Below are 20,939 nucleotides of genomic sequence, written 5' to 3'. Positions count from 1 at the left end.
TTAGATTTTTGCCCCAAAACAAAAGAAAATGTTCCAAATAGCATTAATTGAACACAAGTGGATCAACAGTTGAATATACTGTATAATAATGTTATAACTATTAATTCTAGATAGATGAGATGTTTGCTCTCTTAATTTCATACAGTAGACTGATACATATTTTTTCTAATATAATACACATAGGCAAAATGCATGAATAATCTATGCCACAAGACTATATTTGATGTATGATTACTTTCTTTAAACTTTGTGGATTATTTTTTTCTGTTAAGATGAGAAGAAATAATACTCACTGCTGAATCTAAATCTCCATGTTTCTACATTAATTAAAAAGCAATGAAATTGCAGGCAACGTTTTTGTTTTTTCCAGTCAGCATTTAACACTGATAAATTCAAACAATTTGACCATGACTTGTAAAATAATCCTACTCCCATACAGTGTGACTTCTCTGAAAGATTTTGTCCTGAGACACTTTTCTCTGTTCATCTAGTGTTTAAATGCAGTACAGAAAGGATTGTTGAGACAAGAAACAAGCGAGTGTAATCTGTCACTGTTCAACCGGCTGTTAATCCGACTGTTTCAGATCAGGGTTCTAGTGAGCTGGGGTCGGCACGTCCCCTATTTTCTCTCATTTCTCTTGGAGATTACAGTATTATGGTCCTCATTTATATAATCCTGTCAATGGGATACAACCTCCTTCTCGGTACTACCCCAAAACGAAGTTCACACTTACTTCAGCGTGTAATCTGTTGGGAGGCAGTAGCTCAGCAGCTTAAGACTTTGGAGAGAGGTCATGGACCTTGTGCTGAGATTGATTATGAGTATTGTGTCATTCTCTCGGCTTTTGACTTATGCTAAAGAAACGTTAGTGTTATACAGATCTCCGGTCCACTCCTTAATTCTGTACTCTTGTGTAGGGTGCTCCTGTGCCACTATTAACACTTGTATTTTAATAGGACTCTTTTTTCAGTTGATAGAAAGAAATACAAGAGCTAATAGATCTATCAGCTACAACCTGTGGTTTACTATGATAAAGACTGATGTTATCATACCAAAGATTTTAGTTTATATTGTTCTGATGCTTGATAACAGTTGTGTGGACTGTATGAATTGTGTATTATTCTTTGTCCCTAATTGAAAATAAATACAGCACCATAATCCTGCTATTAATCTTTATAAATTAGGTGACTATTTAAACAAAATAATATTGGCATCTGTGTTAGAAAAAATAAAAAACCTAAAAAGAAAGAAAAGGAAAACATTACTGCAGGAAAAGTCCAGTTCATATGTGGTGCAATTTTAATATTGACATTTTTTTCTCAGTTTTAAAAGCAAACTTACTTCTAATCATGTTTTTCCTTCACCTTCAGCTTCCTAATCCCTGCTACCTTATTAAGGTTGACTCTGTCTGCCTGAAAGAAATGATTACAATCATTAGATAAGAGACATTCTTAGTTGCTTGAATAATTTATTCTGTCAAAAACCAGTAAGCAAACAAACGTGTGAATGTTCATTACAAAAATCATGTAAAGGAACCTTCCACCACCACCACCACCATCAAAAAAAGAGGGACCTTTTTTTTCATATTTTTGGGAAAAGGGAAAATTTATAGACACACAAGATACATCAAGACAGATCCAGCGAGCTTTGCATTAATCTCACGTTATGTCTGTTTAAGGTTTTGGTATTCTGATGAATTCCAGGATTGGGCTTTAACTGCTTTCATTTTGTTTGCTGGTCTTTAATCTTCTATCCCTGCGTTCTTAATCAGAACTCAGAGCAGGTTTTTAATCTTGCATGAATGAGGCCGCGGATTACGGGCATCTGACCTTGCCATGCTGCACAGCTGCTTCCGCCTCAAATCAAGTCTCTCGTTCTGTCTCGCTTGCAAAAGAAGATAATCTTACTTTTCCACTACAATGCTCTAAGATCCAAACTGTGTATAAAAGACAAACACTGGGTGCAAAGACCCATTTTTTAAATGCTTTGTAGTGCTTGGCTTTGAGGGTAATGTTTTTTCTAACACCGACTTGAAGATTTCTTTCTTTTTTTTATGTCAAAGCCGCACAGGCAGAGCTAATGTTTCTGATTTTTAGGTGCTGTTTAGAGTCACAGCTTTGTGAGTCATGTGGTTCAATCTACTTCTGAAAGACAGGTACCAAATTCTGTTAGTCACTTTATAATCCCTAGTAAATACTTTAACCTTAATTGTGTGTAAACATAAAACTGTTGCTTCTTCTTTCAATTTTCTCTTCTCGAGTTCCATCATAGCTTCTTCATAGGGTAGAAAATAAGAATTCATATGAGAGGAAAAGCATTTTGACCATATTGCTACATGTGCCATGTGACCACCTTGAATTTTTACATTTAATTCTAGTTTGTGTCTGATGTAAGAGTTTACAGATTGCTTCAGGAAGTCTAAGCATTTAAAACGAAGACCCAGGTTGATCTATGGTTTCTTTTGGCAGTTCAAGAATAGATACCAAGGTTTGCAGACAGTAAACAGCCAACAATGTTATGGATTTCTACTTTGATGCCAAAGACAGCTCCTTGAATGGAAACTGTAGATATGATGTGGTCTTGGTTTTTGAACATGCATTAAATTTTGCATTTAAATTTAATTTTTTGTTTAGAATTCATAATGATATAGTGAAATGTGTGGCTAATACGATAGTAAGCATCCTATTTCACTGACAGTCTTATGAGAGGAGAATTGTCTTCGCAAAGCAGAAATTAAGTCCAGTTGCAGTTATTTCTATTATTACCTGAATGACTGAGAATCTACACAACGATAGCAAGCATTACATTCAATGGCATTTATCCACATTTCTGTGCCAATGAAAACAACTGACAAAGACATTATGTTTGTTTATTCTTCCATCGGGATATCATGGGAATACCTTGATATGTAGTTTTAGATGTCAGAGATCAAAGATGAACTTCATTGTGAAATCATGATGCTCTGCACACATATACCTTTTGTAATCATTATTCAATGCTAAACTTAGAAACAGGTGACACTGTTGTGTATATCAATAGTAAGTTGACTTGTTAGCAGAGGGATACTCTGCTCTGTCAACTTGTAATTTCAGTTCTAGCTAAATATTCTTGCCATGTCTTATACAGTAATCAGATTACTTGAACAGACCTCAGTGTTAAAAGAGTATTTCTGCATAAGAACTCGGTAGGTGTGATGCAAGAGTGATATTAGGAAACAGTCCAAACATGGTGTTCCTGTAGTTATTCAAAGTCAACTGTTTTTTTTTATTTCAAGAATATATTTCATGATCTTTACCATGAAATAAAGCTAACTGCCAGTTAAACTGACACCTGCTGGTGCTAAGAGTATTCACAGTCAAATACCATTTTGGTCTGTTCATGCTAAAAATACACACACACACACAAATCCCACAAACTGTTAACATAGCATAATCATTTATCTTTAGCTTAACCCCTTACGATGCAGACGTACCGGTCATGTGAGCAAGCCCCTCCGTCATGAATGCCCACAATATACACATCAAATGAAAGTTCAAAGTCTCGTCTTTCCGATGATATAAACCATTTTGACACGCAACATCCACAGCACTAACACTAAAGCCTTTTTTTTTTTTTTTTTTTTACAGAAAAGCAGAAAGTTTAAATGTTGACTTTCCTTACCTTTGAGGGCTCTCTATAGGTCAAACATCAATATTTCCCATCAAGATTGGTCTCATTCTCTCCATACAGGTTAGGCGAGGAAAAAAAACAACTTTTTTCTGTGTGTTCTAAAGTGTATAACTTTTTTTCAGTAATACTTACAGTGATTCTGATTGCTGTGGGTGAAACTAGAGAGTGTTGCCTTTACAAAGAGCCCAAACCTGTACATGCAATCCAGAGGGTTCAATAACAGCAGTAATTCTAATTTGGAGACGTCATATTACAGCCGTTTTTGCCAAAATGACCCCGCTTGATAGGGGGTTAAACAAAATGTTGAGATGCATTTCATTCTGTTGCATGGGTCTATGCAGCTAGTTAAACTGAAGAGCTGGGGTTGTAGAGCTGTACTTCCATCTATTGGCCAAAGTCTAAAACTGTTAATAAATATAGGCATGAAGAGATGAGTCTAAATGAAATACTGAATGGTAAATTTTTTTTATTTAAATTAGTTTTTAATGAAAGCAATTTATTTAAAAAAAAAAATCAACATGCAGACAGACAAGATGATGCCATTAATATTAGCTCTGGGTTAATGTGCAACAGTGCTTGAGACAGTAATACTCGAACATGACCTATCTTTTAGAATGCAGTATAAGGCACATTTAGTATCCAACAGTTTATGTTATCCTGTAACATTTTTATACTCTGTAGAACCGTTTTTCAATTTTTAAGGGAAGCAGATAGTTAATCATCCAACTATACATGTGCATTCAAATAAACTTAAAATGTCACATTAGCTGAGAAATTACAAACTTATAGAGTACTGCGTGGGTTTTCTGTTAGTTCTGTGCAATAGTAGTCAAAGAAAAGTAAAATGGTCGAATAATTCTGATTAAGCAAAGATGATAACAATACGCTAATGAAAAATACAGAAAACATTCTGTGTGTATGTTTGGAGATGAGTTGGATTGGTGTACAGTGAAGATTATAAATACAGTTAGATTTTTAGCTTCCCTGAGAAAAACTAATTTAACATTTGGAAACAACCTAAATTGAGTGAATGGAAACTTTTAAAAACTACCTGAAAATTACCTGCACCTTCAAATAGATGAATACTGGATTCTGTTTACTTTAGTGAAATACAGATTAACGTAATAAGGAAAAAAAATAATTATCAAAGCCTGAAGGGAAATTATAATTCTAAAAAATTATAAACACATCAAAATATATTTGTGTGTCAATTTAAGATACCACTTTCAGGCTGAAAATTATTAAGTGAGATACACAGGAAAGCAAGTCTGTCCAAAAAGAGGATTACAGTATAAAAGAAAGGTTGTAGTCCTGAAATAATAACAGTGAAATTGGAGCCATATTATAAAGTGTTGGTCATGTCCAAACAGGCAGTGAGCAAAGATGCAGGGACAGAGTGTCCTGCGTCCTCTGTGCAGGCCTGAAGTGCAGCAGTCTGACCTGACCCTGGGAGTGGCCTACTTTGACTGCACTCTGAAGAAGAACTTAATATTTCAATGGTGGTCTGTGACTCCTCGTTTTGTTCCTCAAGGCTGGGGGAGGAGAAAGGAATGTCGGGTGTAGAGAGCTTGGCGAAAAGTTGCAAGTGATCCTGATCAGAGCCGGTCTCGATGCTGACGCTCTTACAAAGCCCACGCAGGCTCTGCTGCATCTCTCCAAGGTTTAGCTGTAGCTCTGTTTGCTCCTGTAGCAAACGCTCTTTCTCAATTTTCTGTGGGTAGAGGAACAACAAACGCACTTAATCGCTGCATAAGCCTCCTTTTACACTTAACTTGATGCCTTCTTTCCATTACATGATGTTGCATGGCTCAGCTGTGTTTTTCCTTCATTCTAGGTAGTAATTTAAACCTGATTTTTATTTAGTGCTCCCTTAGCCGATGATCCTATAACCTGGAGTTAATACAAAATGATAACTTGAAAACACTGCAGACCACTGATTGGTCCAAAAGAATCCTCAATTCACCTCACCTGTGCACACTTCATTGTTATTTAAAAAATAAAAGACAGTGTATGGGTAGATTGTAAACCATAATGCAGATTTATGTGCACAGGTATTATATACATCAGGGATCACCAACTCCGGACCTCTTGAGCCAGTGTCCTGCAGGTTTTCAATATCTCCATACTGCAGCACACCTGACTCAAATAATGGGTCGTTAAGAGGCTGGTGTAGACCTTGACAATTGACTATTTAATTTGAACCAGGTGTGTTGCAGCAGGGATGCAGTGAAAACCTGCAGGACACTGGCTCAAGAGGTCCGGAGTTGGTGATCCCTGATATACATGAACATCAATTTAATCTATGTGCAGGTTTATATGATGCCAGTATGGATTTATACATTTTCTTTTTCTTCATTGACTGCAGGTGTCCTCTGCAGCATACAGTTGTTATTCTCACTCTTTTACTCTTTTTCTCACATGATTTTGGACAACAACCTATTTGCACATTTACCCAGGAGGTCTGTGATGAAGAAAAACTACCTGCAGTGGAAAACAATGTGTAGAAGACTACTTCCAACCAAGATGTACAATGCAATTAGAAAGAAAAAAATAAAAGTAAAAAGTACATTTACCTTTGCGGGTCTCTCTACAGCTATGATTGGACAAATGTAGACAAAAAAACTCTATTGTTTTTCTTTTTCTTTGTCCCTGCATCTTTTCATATATACCATTTAGGTCAGGGGTGTCCAAGTCCAGTCCCCAAGATCTACTATCCTACACCTTTTAGATGCAACCCTTCCCCAACACACCTGAATCAAATGAATGGCTCGTTACCAGGCAGCTGCAGAGCTGAATGACATGTGGATGAGGGAATTAAGCCATTTGATACAGGCGTATTGGAGAAGGGTTGCATCTAAAAGTTTGAGGATAGTAGAGCTTGAGGACTGAACTTGGGAACCCCTGATATAGGTCATATTTCATTTGCAAATAATAAATTGTCTAACTTTTTCTCACTATTTCCTATATTTCTGAATCAATAAATTCAGAAAAATAGCAGATTAATTAAAATAAGCAAAATACATGTAATGGTTGGAATCCACTGTCACTAAATATAACAATTAAATATTTGTTACCATTCATAGTTAAAATAATTTCAAGCCATTTAAAGAGATACTCTGGAATGGCGGCATCTGTGAATGCAAATATCTGGCAACATTTACTTCAGAATTTTTACTGAGATTTCCCCCCTTTGTCCCCTAGTGTAATGTCTGGAAGATCAATGAGTGGGATAATGTACAAAGAAAACAGCTGATTTTTGTGTATGAATGAGCACAGTGGTAAAAGGAGACTTTCAGTCTCCTTTTCTGCTGACCTGCATCCTGCTCCCCACCTACTAATCCCTTCTGAGGAGATATTCAGGCACATGCAGCGTTGACATCAACACAACAAGAAGCCTCATAATGAAATCACAGTGATTTCCACAATTCAATTTCTTTATCAAGTCCTGCCAGCAGAGAGTTTCTGCATGTGTGAAAAGCAGCTGCAAATGGACCAAACTGCCCTCTAATTCTTCTGAAAATCTCAAGTGTTACCTTAAGAGTCACAAGGGGGAGTTTTCACTGCAAAACCTAAACTGTGAAATAGTTTTTGTACAGTTTTGCATTGGTACTTTTGCTCAAGTAGAACATCTTCCAGTCCTTACGTGACTGTCTGACCTGCTCGAGTGACACTTTTTTCAATGCGCTGTGACCCCCACTTGGGGTCATAAAAGGTCCTGTAAGTACTTGCAGATAAAGAAACGTATTTATATGGTATATTCTATGAACATATAAAAATCAACTTACTAATTTTTTTATTTCACATTCCAGCTGATGTATGCCATCTAGCTTCCTCTTTCGGCAGCGTTGTGCAGCCACGCGGTTTTTACTTCGGCGACGGACGTCATGGACAAACTCAAGCTGATCTTGAGTCAGCCGATGGTCCCTCAGAAGCTGCTGGAACGCACTCCTGCTCAATTTTGAGATATGCGCCACTGGAAATGGGAGCTGAATCTGTAGAAAGAGTTTTAGAAATTGTGTTTTAATTTCATTAAACAATGTACTCAGATCAAAAGCAGGTTGTGTATAAAAATGACCTCTGCAGCTCTTGTGTTGTTGGCCTCAGTATCTCCATCTGTGTCCATTTCTGATTCATCCCCTGAGTTGAGAGAGGAGGATACGTAGGGACTCTTCTCTGCTTGGGACATGCTGTCAGTCTGTGTACCTGGATCATCACCTGTCCCAAGGTCCCTGAGAAAGGGACAGTCTCCTACACTGGAACTCAGGTCCAACTGCCTAAGCCAGTGGAAGTCTGATGCTTTTGACAAATTGTTTTGGCTCACTGGATCAAGGGACTGTGGTTGAGCCTGAGAGGGGCATAGGTCAGGCCAAAACCCCTTTGCAAGATGTTCAGCGACCTCCCTCTCCACACGACTACGGTCTTCATATCCCTCTTTGTTGGTTAAGACAGATAAGGTTGGGACAGAGACATCATCTGCCATCTGCTGCTCAAGTCCATCCTCACTCTGCTCTAAAACTGTAGTACAATTTTCAACCTCTGATGTCTTCAGTGGACATGAACCTACACTGCAGTTAGTTTCAGCACTAAAAGTCTCAACAGTCTGTTCATTATCTCTGGCAGCTACCTCAATAATTTCTGGAGGATTTACATTTCCTGGTGTTGACAGCTCACATCGTAAGCTACAGCCTGCCAAACTCAACTCACTTTGATTACATACATCTCCCATCTGTAATATGTCTCTTTCACAAAATTCAGGGGGATGATCTGCTTTGTCAGAGCCTGGGCATGGCAGAGACAATAACGGGCACACGCCATTTGCTGCTAACTCTAGAGATAAGGGAGCCATTTGTGGCCCACAGTTCTCCAAACAGAAGTGTTCCTCCCCACTGTTTGTCTTACCCTGTCTGCTCTGCGGGCACTGTGATGACAAGTCTATTTGCTCATCACCTCCTAAAGTCCCTGTGCAGTGTGACTCAACTGATTCTACCTGTCTACTGACCGCACTGGAGCCAAAACTGGCACTGCGCTCCCAGTTCTGACAACAGGATCTATGTCTGACCTGTGAGATTTTTTCACTTTCAGAAAACTTGGGGATGAGAAAATCAAAGCAAGCTGATTCCAAGTTGTGAAATCCCAAAAATGCAGCACTGGTGTGAATAGCATGAATGTTTTCTTTGGTGAAAAGCAGCTTTGACGTGTAGGCAAACTGAAGCAAAGGTTCAAACCCTTCCACAGTCACCTGTGGAGAAAGGAAATGCAGCAAATTGAGACGTAGTTAAAGTAACTTAGCCTCAAATTGATCCAATAAAGCTTTGCCATCTCAAAAATAGGTAGAGAATATGAATTAAAGTCTTAACACTTAATTTTTAAATTAGAACAACTGCAATAAGGATGTGTTAGCAACACTGTAATTAATACATTCAGGACAGAAAAACAAGCGCAACAATTTAATTAAACACTGGGACACAAACCTCTTCAGGTAGAGTGATGATGGGATTATTTCTGGCAACACTGGTAACTCTACTGTAAAAGTATTCGCTGCATGAGGCCAGGACAGAACAATGGGCCCGAAAACTCCTGTTTTCCACCATCACCGTCACATCGCATAAGATGTCCTGCTGCCTCTGCTCATTCAAACACTGGAGAACATGAGTGCTATGCACTGCAGACTGAAAGGTGAACACTGACATACGAGGAGCTTGGGGCATCATGGCTGTTAAAAGCTCAACCTGTTTGACAAGGGGAGCAGGATAAAGTCAAAACAGCACTGGAGTCACGTCATATTGCTTGTTAAACCAGAGCAGCAGTTTAATGCTTTAACAGTTAGTTTATTGCCATTTAATGGTCTACACTTACAAGTCATTTAAAAGTTGCAAAAATAATTTAATGCAAAAAAGACAAAAAAACCAACCAACCAAACAAACAAACAAACAAAACAAACAAACAAACAAAAAAAAACAAAAAACAAAACTGCTTCTTGCAATCCGATTGCTTCTTTAATTCTATAAATATATCCACATTTCGCTCTGTGAACCATAAAACTGACTGATAGCGAACGTGTGATTTTATTGCTAAACATCTGTTGCAGCGCCCCTGGATTATGTTTTTAACACAAGGTGCAATGCAACGCCATTCAACCAGCCCACAGGGACATTTCTATACAGTATGGTTGAGGAACACGGAAAATCTTTCATCGTAGCGCTGCCATGTGTACTCTTCTTGACAATATAAAATAATCTACTAAGGAGTTAAATTCCTGATTATTTAACATTAAAAACATTTTAGACAATATTACGACAGACTGAATTAGCTTTATATCAGACAGTTGGGCAACCCACTGTAATGAAGTAAACTTAAAACTTAGGCAATAATTTTTCTTATTTATGTTTCTTAAAACTGGATTAATACTTGGTCAGAAAATAACTACATGACTATAGTAAGTTTATGTACTGTCAGTAGTTGTAAGAGTCTGATCTGTGGACAACATACGTTTTCTATTGTTGTAGCTTAATAAAGGAAAATGGACCGTGTTTGCAAAATAGATATTTTGTAAACCCTTGAGTGGAATAAAACATACCGACAAAAAAATGAATGAGCTAATTTAACAAACTAGACAATTCTTGACGACTACATACAGTCTATGCTACAGACATCAAGTAGAACGCTGAAATGCTGACTCATGATAAGCCAAGTTACTCAACACGGCCTGGTGACGAAACGCAACGAAAATATCCACAGATTGGACTAAGACGTTATACAACTTTTGATTAATACGCTTATTAAGATGTTAAAACTGTCGTAAATGTTAATCAGAGAGGCTTTACGCTAGGCCAGACCGTTAGCTGTAATTACACTGACAAGAAAACAAATATTCTTATTAGCCTAGATATTTCTCTTGAAAATGGTCTTTACTTAAAAAAAAAGTTTATTCATAAAGGAGAAGTGTTCACTGACCTGCCATGTTAGCTGAATGAAACTGACATTTATAAATTTTGGGTAAAGCTTCTGGCCGTACGGAGCTGGACTTTCCTTTTGTCATGTGACGTTAACACAAGGAAAAAGCTAACAGCACTCACTGCGCATGCCCAGTAAATCAGCAGGCTTGTATGAAGGAAGAATTTATTATTTTTTTATTTTTATTTATTACATGGAAATGATTTCTTTGGGGGGGAAAAAAAAAAAAAAAAAAAAAAAAAAAAAACACGATAGCCGTATAATTCACAAATGTACACATTTTTGCTTCCACATGTCATTTATATTTTTTACTCCAGCTGCTACAATAACTATTTTGAGTACAATTTCACAGCAATTTTGCATGAGTCTGAGAATTCATACAGGTGTTGGAACCTTAAGTGACACCATTATGACCTATGTAAAATCAATACAATTTCATCCTGTCCCTCACTGAGATCCCTTGTGCACTGGAGGTGAAGCGGCAGGCTGGTTGATTGATATATTATTTCCTGAGTATTTAGTCACAGTTCAATCAGAGGATTCTTTCATAGAAGAGGAGGTAGGCTTGGCAGCTCATGACTTTGCTCTCACTCACAGGTTGAAAACTTGTATCGCTGATATGGAACCAAGATCCTCTGGGAGGATCTGCATCTCCTGAAAGAAAATGATCGGCTGATGGAGATAAATTGGTTTTAGGAATAAGTTATTGTTCTAGTGATTGTCATGTCCAAATACACCTACCTTCTATGAGTCCTTTAGATGAGGCTTTAGGACACTCGGGTCGAACTTTTACATACGCTGTGTAATGACCAGACCTCATTGTCCCACTGTGCTCTACGATGCCATACAAACTGTATAAAATCTTAGCATCTCCCTCTGGAAGATTCTGTGTGCGGAAAAAACATAAAAATACTTGTGAGCACTTAGATGAGATTTTTAAAAGGCCTGTAAGCCTAAGCTTTTTCTACTAACCTTGCATTTGGCTGCACAATATGGAGCAATATCCAGAATCAGGGGAAAGTGGACATGTCTATTAACTTTACAAATACTGTATCCACTCTACCAGGAAAGAAGAAAAACAAAAATCAACAATTCAACTATTTTGTCATTTATAAAAGAAAGCTCAAACAATGTTTTCATGCTCTTTTGACATAGTTGTTGCATAGCCTTGTGAACTTGGACAGCTTTGTTGATAGTCAACAAAAATATGGTAAAAATAACGCATTACTTGCTGAAATCTTTTTAAATGAAGGGTAAGGACAGCTGGTGGAGAGGAGATCAGCATCTGCTTCAAGGCATCAGTGTAAATATTCTTCTTGGATCCTAAACAGAACACAAATAAAGAAAATAAATGTCACTGGTCCTAAATTGTACAATATAATCAATTTATGAATATTAAGACATGTTTTAGATAGGCCAAATATTATTTTTGAGAGTAACTTTACATGCCTCCAGCTTTGTCTTCCTTCAGCTGTCGTTTGGTGCAAGTGACACAAAGCAAGCTGTTGTTCTGCATCAGTGTTTCCACCTCTGTGAACTGAAAAAGACATGATTGTACTGAACTTTCCTGTTTCTCTGGGGTCGTCCTGGTAGCAAGTGTGTGGAAGGCCAGCTCTGGGTCTTGGTTTATCACTGTATATTCTTTAGCCTCTAGCAAGTCATCTTCGCTCTCTGTGCCTTGTTCCACAGAATCAGATTCCTCAATGAAAGCATCATCCAGGGTCACTTTCTCCATTTTATCCACCAGCAGTGTGTCCTCCTCTCCTTCCTGATCCATGTTGGACATTTCATCATATAAGCTGTCCTGCGAGTGCTGCTCTGCTGACAAGACAGTGAAACGGTTGCTGACTGATGATGTAGCTAATGAGTCACAGTCAGTCTCTAAATCTCCGTCCTCCTCTTTTTCCAGCTCAATGCTCTGATCCTGTTCAGACAGATTGACTAGTGTAGGATTTTCTTCACTGAGCGAGTCTTTTTCATATGGCTTTATGTTAGCGTTTTCCCCATCCATTGCATCTGCAGTAGCATCTGTTTGTTGGGTCTCTGCGGGGCTTGGAGATGTCAAACTGTCCAAAGTAACTTTGCCCTCAAGCTTATGCTGCCTTTTTTGATGCTGTAGGTTAAGACAAGGGACCACTTTAGACTATTTAATTTAATTATTCATCAGAAAAATCTAAGCAAAAGACAAAAACTCTTTTATATTAATTTTCTAAAATACCTTTGCCTGTTTCTTTGCTTGTTTCTTTGCCTTTTTCTGCTGGTATTTGCTGCCGGCTCCGGTAGGAATGTCATCATTTCCATTGTTCAAAGCAGGACTGCTTCTGCCTTCATGGCTCGATTCACTGGTCTTTTGAACTTTCTTTTGATTTTTCTTTCTGTATGCCTGTGTGAGGTTGTCACAAGAGGGCCCAGGCATGTTAATATGAAAAAGAATGGTCAGAAAAAGAAAGAAATAAAACATATTCCTTTACCTCCTCAGAAACAGGAAGGGAAAGATCCAAAAACATCTCCATTACAATAGACACCTGTAAGAGTGAGGTTATGACAGCTGTTAGAGCAACACTCAAAGTCAGTTTCTTTTCTGTGTTTGGAGCTACGTTACATACCGTTTTGCACTGCTGACACATTATAGTGCTGGTCATTTCCCCACCAAAAACTTGGTCAACAAAGTTTTTTGGAAGTCCATTTTTCTCATAATCTAAAAGACAGAACATGTTTTAGAGGACTGTGTTTCTTAAATACATGAACCACCTGCATTCCATAAGCTATGATATATGATAATACATTCTAGCTTATAAGACATAGACAAATAATTAGTGACTTACCTTTTGCTAATGTTTTCAGATGTTCTCCATCTGTGCATTTACTTGATTGTTTCAATGTGTTCATTATCCCTGTATTTACCCTCTGTAGAAACAAACAAACCTTAACTGCAATGGAAATTAAACTGATAAACAGTAATCATCATGAAAATGAGACTTACATCACAGTGACAAACCCTCAACATCAGCCTCTTAGCACATCATGCACTGATCATGCTCTTTAAAACCTCTATGCCATAACAATATACTAATGCTTTTAAACAGCAGATTCTCCAGGCTCATTAAATAAGAGGAAAATGTCTATTAACACCTCTTTGCACCTCATATACAACCTGTGACCCACATGTGACAAAATTTTAACTTTGAATTTTAGCTAATAAGCAGGAAATATTTAATAGTGCACAATAATCTGCTGCTGTGTAATACGCAGCCATATAAACAGCCACTGCTAATAGCAAAACTAATAGAAAAAGAACAAAGGCTACCCTTTGGTGTAGTATTCTCTGACATGCCACCTTCCCAAGGGCTGCGTGAGATTAAATTAGTTCTTTACAATGTACAATGTTTATATATATATATGTTTATATATATATCTATCTCTCTCTCTCTCTCTCTCTCTCTCTCTCTCTCTCTCTCTCTCTATATATATATATATATATATATATATATATATACATACATAAAAATAAATAAAAATATATATATATATATACATACATAAAAATAAATAAAAATATATATATATATATATGAACAATTTTTTGATAAACTATATGCTCACTTTCAGCTCCTCAGCTCGCATCCCATCCAGCAGGTAGCGCAGCAGTTCCTGGCTATCTTGCTGCTGAAATCCTTTGAACCTGGAAGCCCTGCAGGGATCAGAAGCAATAATGAACTACCTCTGATCCACAAATACTAGGAGATACATATTAAACACATTTTAGTCCCAACTTGAACACTAGTTGCACTCACTTTTTACAGACTTGTGTGAACAATTCTCTTGGTGTTACCACACCCTTCTTGGTTTCCTGGATTTCACTGAGTAGCTGACACATTGCAAAAGTCAGGGATCCAGGCTGATCTAATTCCACAACTATAGGCTCCTGTAATCATTACAAATTCAAGTCTTTAAGTAGTAAAAAACATTCAATGGGTCAGAAATAAACATAAGTATGACAACATACCAGTTTCAAAGAGGAATCAGGTTTAATGTCAAGACTTTGCTTTTCTTCTGTCACTTTGTTGAGAGTCTCTCTTAAGAGCTGTGTTTGTGAAAGATTCTGCAAAAGGACTGTGATTAATACAGAGTTTCATTTTTCTGCTTATATCAAAACTGGTATGCTATAAGACACAACCTTACCTGAATGACTGCATTAAAGAAACAGGTGTTTCCTAGGTTGCTCAGTCCTTTTACTGGAACACCATAGTTTTCTTCAGTTTTGTTTTGGTTTTGTGATTTCCCATCACTGTCTTTCTTGATGTTCTTCCTTTGAGGACTCCTGTTTTTCTTGTTTTCCTTGTTCTCACTTTCTGCTATGCATACAGTTTCTGATTTCTGTACAGTTTCTGATACATCCACTTCCTCCTTCCCTTCTACATAGGCAAACACGGTGAACATAGTAAAGAGAAGAATATTATCACAATGCATTAGTCTTCTAACTGGTACCTACTTTTCTGTGGTATCTTTATGGGGTCTGCAGTAATTTGCTTTTTCAGGTTAGTGACCAGTTGTGCCAAATGTCCTGTTGTTGAGTACTGGACTTCATCATCACACATATAACACCTGAAAAGTTTGCACCATAAAAAAAAAAACAATTAAAAAAAGTGAGTTCTCCTCATTTCTATAACAGTATATGGGTTTTACAACAGAGCAACATACTCACCACACACTCCAGTTGTCCAAACTGACCACAAGACAATGTGGATCTGAGCGAGGAGTTTCATAATGTTTAACGGCATGCTTGTTTTCAGAATTCCTTCCACATCCCTTGGAGAAAAGGGGTACATGTTCATTTAAAAAGCAACTAAATGCACAGTCAAAATAAGAAAGACAAAGGTTAGAATATACTCACTCTATGGCCACATTTCAAGCACATCCACAAGGCTTCTGTTTCCTTTTCTTCTGTATCTTGAGGCAAGGATGAGTTGATATTTTCTTTATTTTCCTCTTGCTTACAGTCCTGACAACTCATCCAATCAGAAATACCCACAAGTTTCTTTAGAAGAGTTTGGTCCGCTCCTCTTTTAATATGTCTGCAGGATGGAACTATAAATATAATATTTAAAAATACAACTCTTATCAGGCTTTAAATGATATGATGCAAAATATGAATTAAGACAATCATGAATGCATTTCTTTGATTTTTTGCATTTATTTACCTGTCAGGTCAATGTCATCATCCTCTCTCGAGCTCTTGACCTTCCCCCTCTTCTTTCCCATTTTTACCTAAGCACAATAACAGATCAAAAACAAAGAGGCAGAGCAGCCACCCAAAATAACGCAAGCTTTAGCCAATAGTTACATCACATTTTAATACTACAAACACTGTTCAATTTCAATACATTCTCTAGAGAGAGAGAGAGAAAAAAAAACAGAACTAATAATAGTAACTACATACCCAATGAAAATAACTTACTGTCTCAAACGGACGCTACAACATTCACGGTTTTCAGTTTCGTTTACTTTGAGTAGATGAACTCTCCAATCCAGACATAACTAATTTAGTTTATTTATTAGAACTAAAAAATACAAGCTTAAAGCTAAAGAAAAATAAATTCATACATTTACACAGTTGAAAAAAAAATCTGTTCGATGATGTGCCACAACAACCAGCGGATGACACATGCCAACCACAGAGGAACCAACTGAGATGGTGCAACAGTTTCTGCTGCTCGTCTTTTTCCTGCGTGTACCGTTCAGAAGAGTCCGAGTAGAAACAAACCTCGTTAGTCTGGGTTGGTATGGTTAGTGCTGTTGTTCATATGGTAAACTAGGCCATGTACCCATATTTCGGTGCACAGTTTATTTATATGTATGTCACAATTTTTGTCAGACTTAATGATGCTTTCTTGATTAATCAAAAACTATTCTAAATATTTGATAGTATGACGTTGATCGCATACGGGGGAAAACACTGACAGTTCCTGAGTAGTAAGTGTTGCTTTATGGACACTAGAAAGGGTCGACGCTTTAGTTTGGCTTCACAGAAATGTCATATTTGGAGTGTGCCGAGTCTCAGCTTGCAGAGATAGAGCTTCTAACCAGCATGTTTCCCACTGTGGAGGAACTGGAGTTCACTGACCAGCTGGCACTTGCTGAGCTCAGGGACTACGTAGATGGCTCTACCTCAGCAGACAACTCTCCTTCTTCCAGACCACAGTTCCTCATCAAACAGAAGCTTGACCCTATAAGCATAGAGGAGGTAACTAGTCATTGTGATGTTACTGTGACTGGAATTGTTTTAAGTGGATTTTTATTTATATATTTAACTTTGGTGTCCCACTCAGACGGAGGTCATCCTGTCCTGTGCCTATCCATCTGATTATCCTAATGTGCTACCAGAAATAACAGTACGGTAAGCTCTTATCCATTACATGCAGTAATTTCCTCCACACAGCAATGCTGCTTGAAGGCCACTTAATTTTACTTTTTCATTCGTGTCTTGTGCAAGATTTCTCTAAATTTGCCCTAAAGCATTCTCTAAATTGTTTAACTGCATTATGATGAAATTCACAAGTTCACACACAAGGTTAAATATACAATATTTTAAAAACTATTTGCTATCTAAATATACAATAGTGTTGTGTCTAATCAAGGTACAAAGTCACCGTCCTCTATTCTCATGTGTTGTGTCAGCTAAAGAGAAGAGATAAGATCCAGCTATGTTATATTGCTTTTATGAGCAGCCTGAAAGATACTCATTTCACTATATATATATATATATATATATATATATATATATATATAAATTGTAAAGAGCTAATTCAATCCCACGCAGCCCTTGGGAAGGTGGCATGTCATCAGAGAATGCTACACCAGAGGGTAGCCTTTGTTCTTTTTCTTTTAGTTTTGCTATTATTCTGCTTACTTACATACGTAAGTTCAGTCTCAAACATCACAGACCTTCTGAGCATTGTATTTAGATATTAATAATAGAGTAGAATAACTGGGGTGACTTTGTTAGCGAATGAACGAAACATATTAGAAAACAGTAAAGCTCTGGCTCCAAAGGACTTCCATTTAAAGAAGAAAAAAAAAAAAAATCACCATCTTGCATGATACACCAAATCATTAAATTTCACTCACCTCACATTATGAGGTCATTGGCAAACATCATCCATCACTTACGCAGTCTATGAGGGAACTGGGGTAGGTGATTCATTCACCAGTGAGCTCAACTTGTTTACAAATTGTTTTGATTCATGGCTGTTATTTTATTGTTTGATGTAGGAGTAGCATTATATTTTCCGCATACAGTTTTCTGTGTTAGATACTGTATTTTAATTCCTAATAGTTTGCATTTTATGAGGTAAATTTGCACTGATTAATTATCTTTTACCCGCAAAAATATTACCTGTTACTAACTTTCTGTAGTTTTTTTTATGTATAGCTTAATAGATTTTAATCATAAATGTGGCATTTATGGAGTATATAACACAAAATACTAAATAATTTAACTATGACAAGGAAGTTTCTTCTTGCTGCCCATAAAAAGTTATTTTTCCATTTCCTTGTGGCTTTTAATGTTTTCTTAAGCCTCCTCACAACATGTTTTACTTGTGCTCTAGATGTTCTGGTCTTAGTAGAGCTCAGCAGACGCAGCTACAGGCACATCTCAATAAATACCTCATGGAAAACTGCCAAGGGGAAGTATGCGTTCTCGCTGCTGTGGACTGGGTAAAAGACAACCTGCAGTCTTTCATTAATGAGAGCTTATTAGCAGCACCTGCTCCCAAGAAAGAGTCGTCTTCTTCACAGTCACAGGAAGTGTTCAGCCGACTGTGGATCTACAGCCACCACATCTACAACAAGTCAAAGAGGAAGAATATCTTAGAGTGGTCCAAGGAGTTGGGCCTATCAGGGTTCAGCATGCCTGGGAAGCCTGGTGTTGTCTGTGTGGAAGGTCCTCAGTCTGCCTGCGAGGAGTTTTGGTCCAGGTACCTTCAGTATTACTTATTCAGTTAATATCACAGTCAAAAGCCAACTGAATGAATGTTTTCTTATATTTAATGTCTGACATTACTTTTTAAAACCTTTTTCCTTTTCAGAGTGAAGGTTTTGACATGGAAAAAGATCATGATCCGGCATAGAGAAGATATTACCATTGAACGTCAACGTGAGGACAGCAAGAGTGTTGAGGGTATAGATTCCCTGCGCAAATTCACAGGCTTTGAGGAGGCATTGTTTGACCCCCATGGGAACAGAGGGAATCACATGGACCTTGGGCAGCTCTACCAGTTCTTAAATGAGAAAGGCTGTTGTGATGTGTTTCAGATTTATTTTGGCATTGAAGGAAGGTAGCAGTCAGATGTCACAACAAATGTCACTTTTCCTGAAAACAATGACTTGGTGTCACATGCAAGCACTCAGATGGATGAAGACATGTTTACCTGATGAAGTGAAATGAGTTCAAAACCCTTCGTTGAATGATGCTCAATTTACTATTCTATGACTTCACTGCTTTAATTACCAGTATTTTTTTTTTATCAAATTGAGAAACTGTTTGTCAACTAATAGATGTATTTTCATAAAAAGCATTTACATGTTAACTGAGTTTCTCTCAAGGACATTATTCTATTTTATTTTAAATATTGCATGTGTTGAAGATCACACCTTGTCCTCAGATGTTTATTAACACCAGGCTGATAGGATTTTAAAGTCCCACATTGTTATAATAATTGGACATGATCATTTTTTCTTTTTAATCTATTGATTGTGTTTCTCCGAATTATAGATAAGGGAACCTTGGAATGCCTCTTGTATTTTTTTATGTTGATAATAGATAGATGATAGCTAGTTTGGCTAACTCCATATCACTGTAATTTACACTTGGACAGTTACAATTATTTTTCTTTTTTCTTTTCAATGAACATGAATCTAAAATTTTAGCACCCAAAGACTGATACTGAAATTTAGGTTATAAAAGTTGAAACAATTTGATGTTGATTTTATTCTTTAGGGCCACGTTAAATTAACTGCATTCATGAATATGTTTGAGGTGATTTTCTAAGTGCGATAATACTATAATACAGTTGTATCTATATGGTATATTTTAATGTTTATGAAAATGTATAATTTCTTAAAAGTTTGTAAGATGTGGAAATCCTGCAGAAAATGTTCTCCTTGAATGAGTCTGAACCCTGACTCAGCATCTCAGTTTACTGTTACTAAATATACTAAAAATCTATTCTTTTTAGCACTTCCTTCTTAAAATGACTAATACTAGAGCTATCCCAGAAGGTCTGGTGAAGTTAAATGCAGTTCAACAGAGTTTGATTAAAACAAATTACAAGGATGTTTACACTGAACGCAGCAAACTGAATCAGCCTGCAAACTGAATCAGCCTGCAAAATGAATCAGCCTGCAAACTATCTCGAGCTTTAGTGGCCAGCAGATGGCAGCATTGGATCTTTTAAATCTGCAAACATGGCGATGTGTGTTTATTTACTGGTGAGAGTAATGATTTGGTTAGATATAATTTCAGTTAGGAGGGAGAAATATCAAAGTTATGATTATAAAAACATCAGCTTTATATTTCTTTACATGTGTACATAGACTATTTCATTTTTAAAATGTGTTGGGAATTATCTGTTTCCTCGGTTCACAGCAGTTATTAAAGCTTATTTTAATCTGTGCTGGGAGATGATCCTGGGCCTGGTGACTTGTCCTGTTCTGCTTCTGCTGACTTTAAGGTATTCTCACTTCACTATCATAATTATTAGACTGATACCAGTCAGAGGTCTAAAGACCTTTAACAAAGACTTCTGACTTGTGTCTTCAGTCTCATAACTCCTTTGTCTGTTTATTGTTTGAGTACTGACTTAAATGCGCACCCATAGCTCTTGTGCCTGAGACCTTAATACTCTAAATGGTATGTGACCTGTTCTAACCCTTCATTCATCTGTTCTGGTCTGATAACTACAGTGTTTTCAGAAAGATGTCTTGAGCCTGAATCATTGCTGTTAAAACTAAACAATGCAGCAACTTAAACTGGCTTCATTTTATTATGCTTCCATCTAACTTCTCAGTGTGTGGGCAGAGTAATTACTTCCACAGTCATGTACATCATATCATTACAGCTTTGATAAAGCAATGGTCCACCGGGCATGGCTAACTTGCCTTTGTAAAGAACTCATTCAGACGTTTCTTTTCTCCACCCTTAATCTGTTTCATTCCTTGCAAAGATGAGTTTCAGGATTTTGTCTTGGATTTTTTTCTGGTGATTTTCTTCAGTTGTTGATTTGGGTAACAAAGATGGACAAATCAACAGTGG

At 37.2% G+C, this 20,939-nt stretch overlaps 3 protein-coding genes across 6 annotated transcripts; 1 reads left to right on the top strand and 2 right to left on the bottom strand.

Moving 5' to 3' along the window:
* Nucleotides 1-4,119: 4,119 nt before the first annotated feature.
* On the bottom strand, nucleotides 4,120-10,733 carry LOC121646201 (transcription regulator protein BACH1-like). Its single transcript, XM_041995090.1, has 5 exons — nucleotides 10,625-10,733; nucleotides 9,142-9,399; nucleotides 7,746-8,909; nucleotides 7,456-7,662; nucleotides 4,120-5,381 (listed from the first exon to the last, which is right to left on the bottom strand). Exons 2-5 carry the CDS (start codon nucleotides 9,379-9,381, stop codon nucleotides 5,013-5,015), a joined length of 1,980 nt encoding a protein of 659 aa, XP_041851024.1. The 5' UTR covers nucleotides 9,382-9,399; nucleotides 10,625-10,733; the 3' UTR covers nucleotides 4,120-5,012.
* A 120-nt stretch (nucleotides 10,734-10,853) lies between these two features.
* On the bottom strand, nucleotides 10,854-16,288 carry usp16 (ubiquitin specific peptidase 16). Of its 4 annotated transcripts, none has more exons than XM_041994909.1 (18): nucleotides 16,062-16,288; nucleotides 15,826-15,889; nucleotides 15,519-15,712; nucleotides 15,330-15,433; nucleotides 15,117-15,229; nucleotides 14,807-15,039; nucleotides 14,631-14,726; nucleotides 14,419-14,549; nucleotides 14,228-14,315; nucleotides 13,450-13,531; nucleotides 13,231-13,322; nucleotides 13,096-13,149; nucleotides 12,843-13,007; nucleotides 12,074-12,737; nucleotides 11,853-11,947; nucleotides 11,597-11,683; nucleotides 11,366-11,510; nucleotides 10,854-11,296 (listed from the first exon to the last, which is right to left on the bottom strand). In XM_041994909.1, the coding sequence occupies exons 2-18, from the start codon at nucleotides 15,884-15,886 to the stop codon at nucleotides 11,157-11,159; spliced, it is 2,544 nt and encodes an 847-aa protein (XP_041850843.1). In that variant the 5' UTR covers nucleotides 15,887-15,889; nucleotides 16,062-16,288; the 3' UTR covers nucleotides 10,854-11,156. The 4 variants fall into 4 exon arrangements, with proteins under 4 accessions (XP_041850843.1, XP_041850841.1, XP_041850844.1 ...); XM_041994907.1 differs by having other exon boundaries at nucleotides 15,826-15,892; nucleotides 16,065-16,288; XM_041994910.1 differs by having other exon boundaries at nucleotides 10,854-11,278; nucleotides 15,826-15,892; nucleotides 16,065-16,288.
* Nucleotides 16,289-16,395: 107 nt separating this feature from the next.
* On the top strand, nucleotides 16,396-20,300 carry rwdd2b (RWD domain containing 2B). The gene is made up of 4 exons (XM_041994911.1): nucleotides 16,396-16,868; nucleotides 16,954-17,021; nucleotides 18,235-18,603; nucleotides 18,715-20,300. Exons 1-4 carry the CDS (start codon nucleotides 16,656-16,658, stop codon nucleotides 18,965-18,967), a joined length of 903 nt encoding a protein of 300 aa, XP_041850845.1. The 5' UTR covers nucleotides 16,396-16,655; the 3' UTR covers nucleotides 18,968-20,300.
* Nucleotides 20,301-20,939: the final 639 nt, after the last annotated feature.

This window comes from Melanotaenia boesemani, chromosome 9 (genome assembly GCF_017639745.1).
Source record: "Melanotaenia boesemani isolate fMelBoe1 chromosome 9, fMelBoe1.pri, whole genome shotgun sequence".
Taxonomy (NCBI): domain Eukaryota; kingdom Metazoa; phylum Chordata; class Actinopteri; order Atheriniformes; family Melanotaeniidae; genus Melanotaenia; species Melanotaenia boesemani.
The sequence above is the reverse complement of the archived record's forward strand: the minus strand, read 5'-3'. Positions and strand labels throughout refer to the sequence as shown.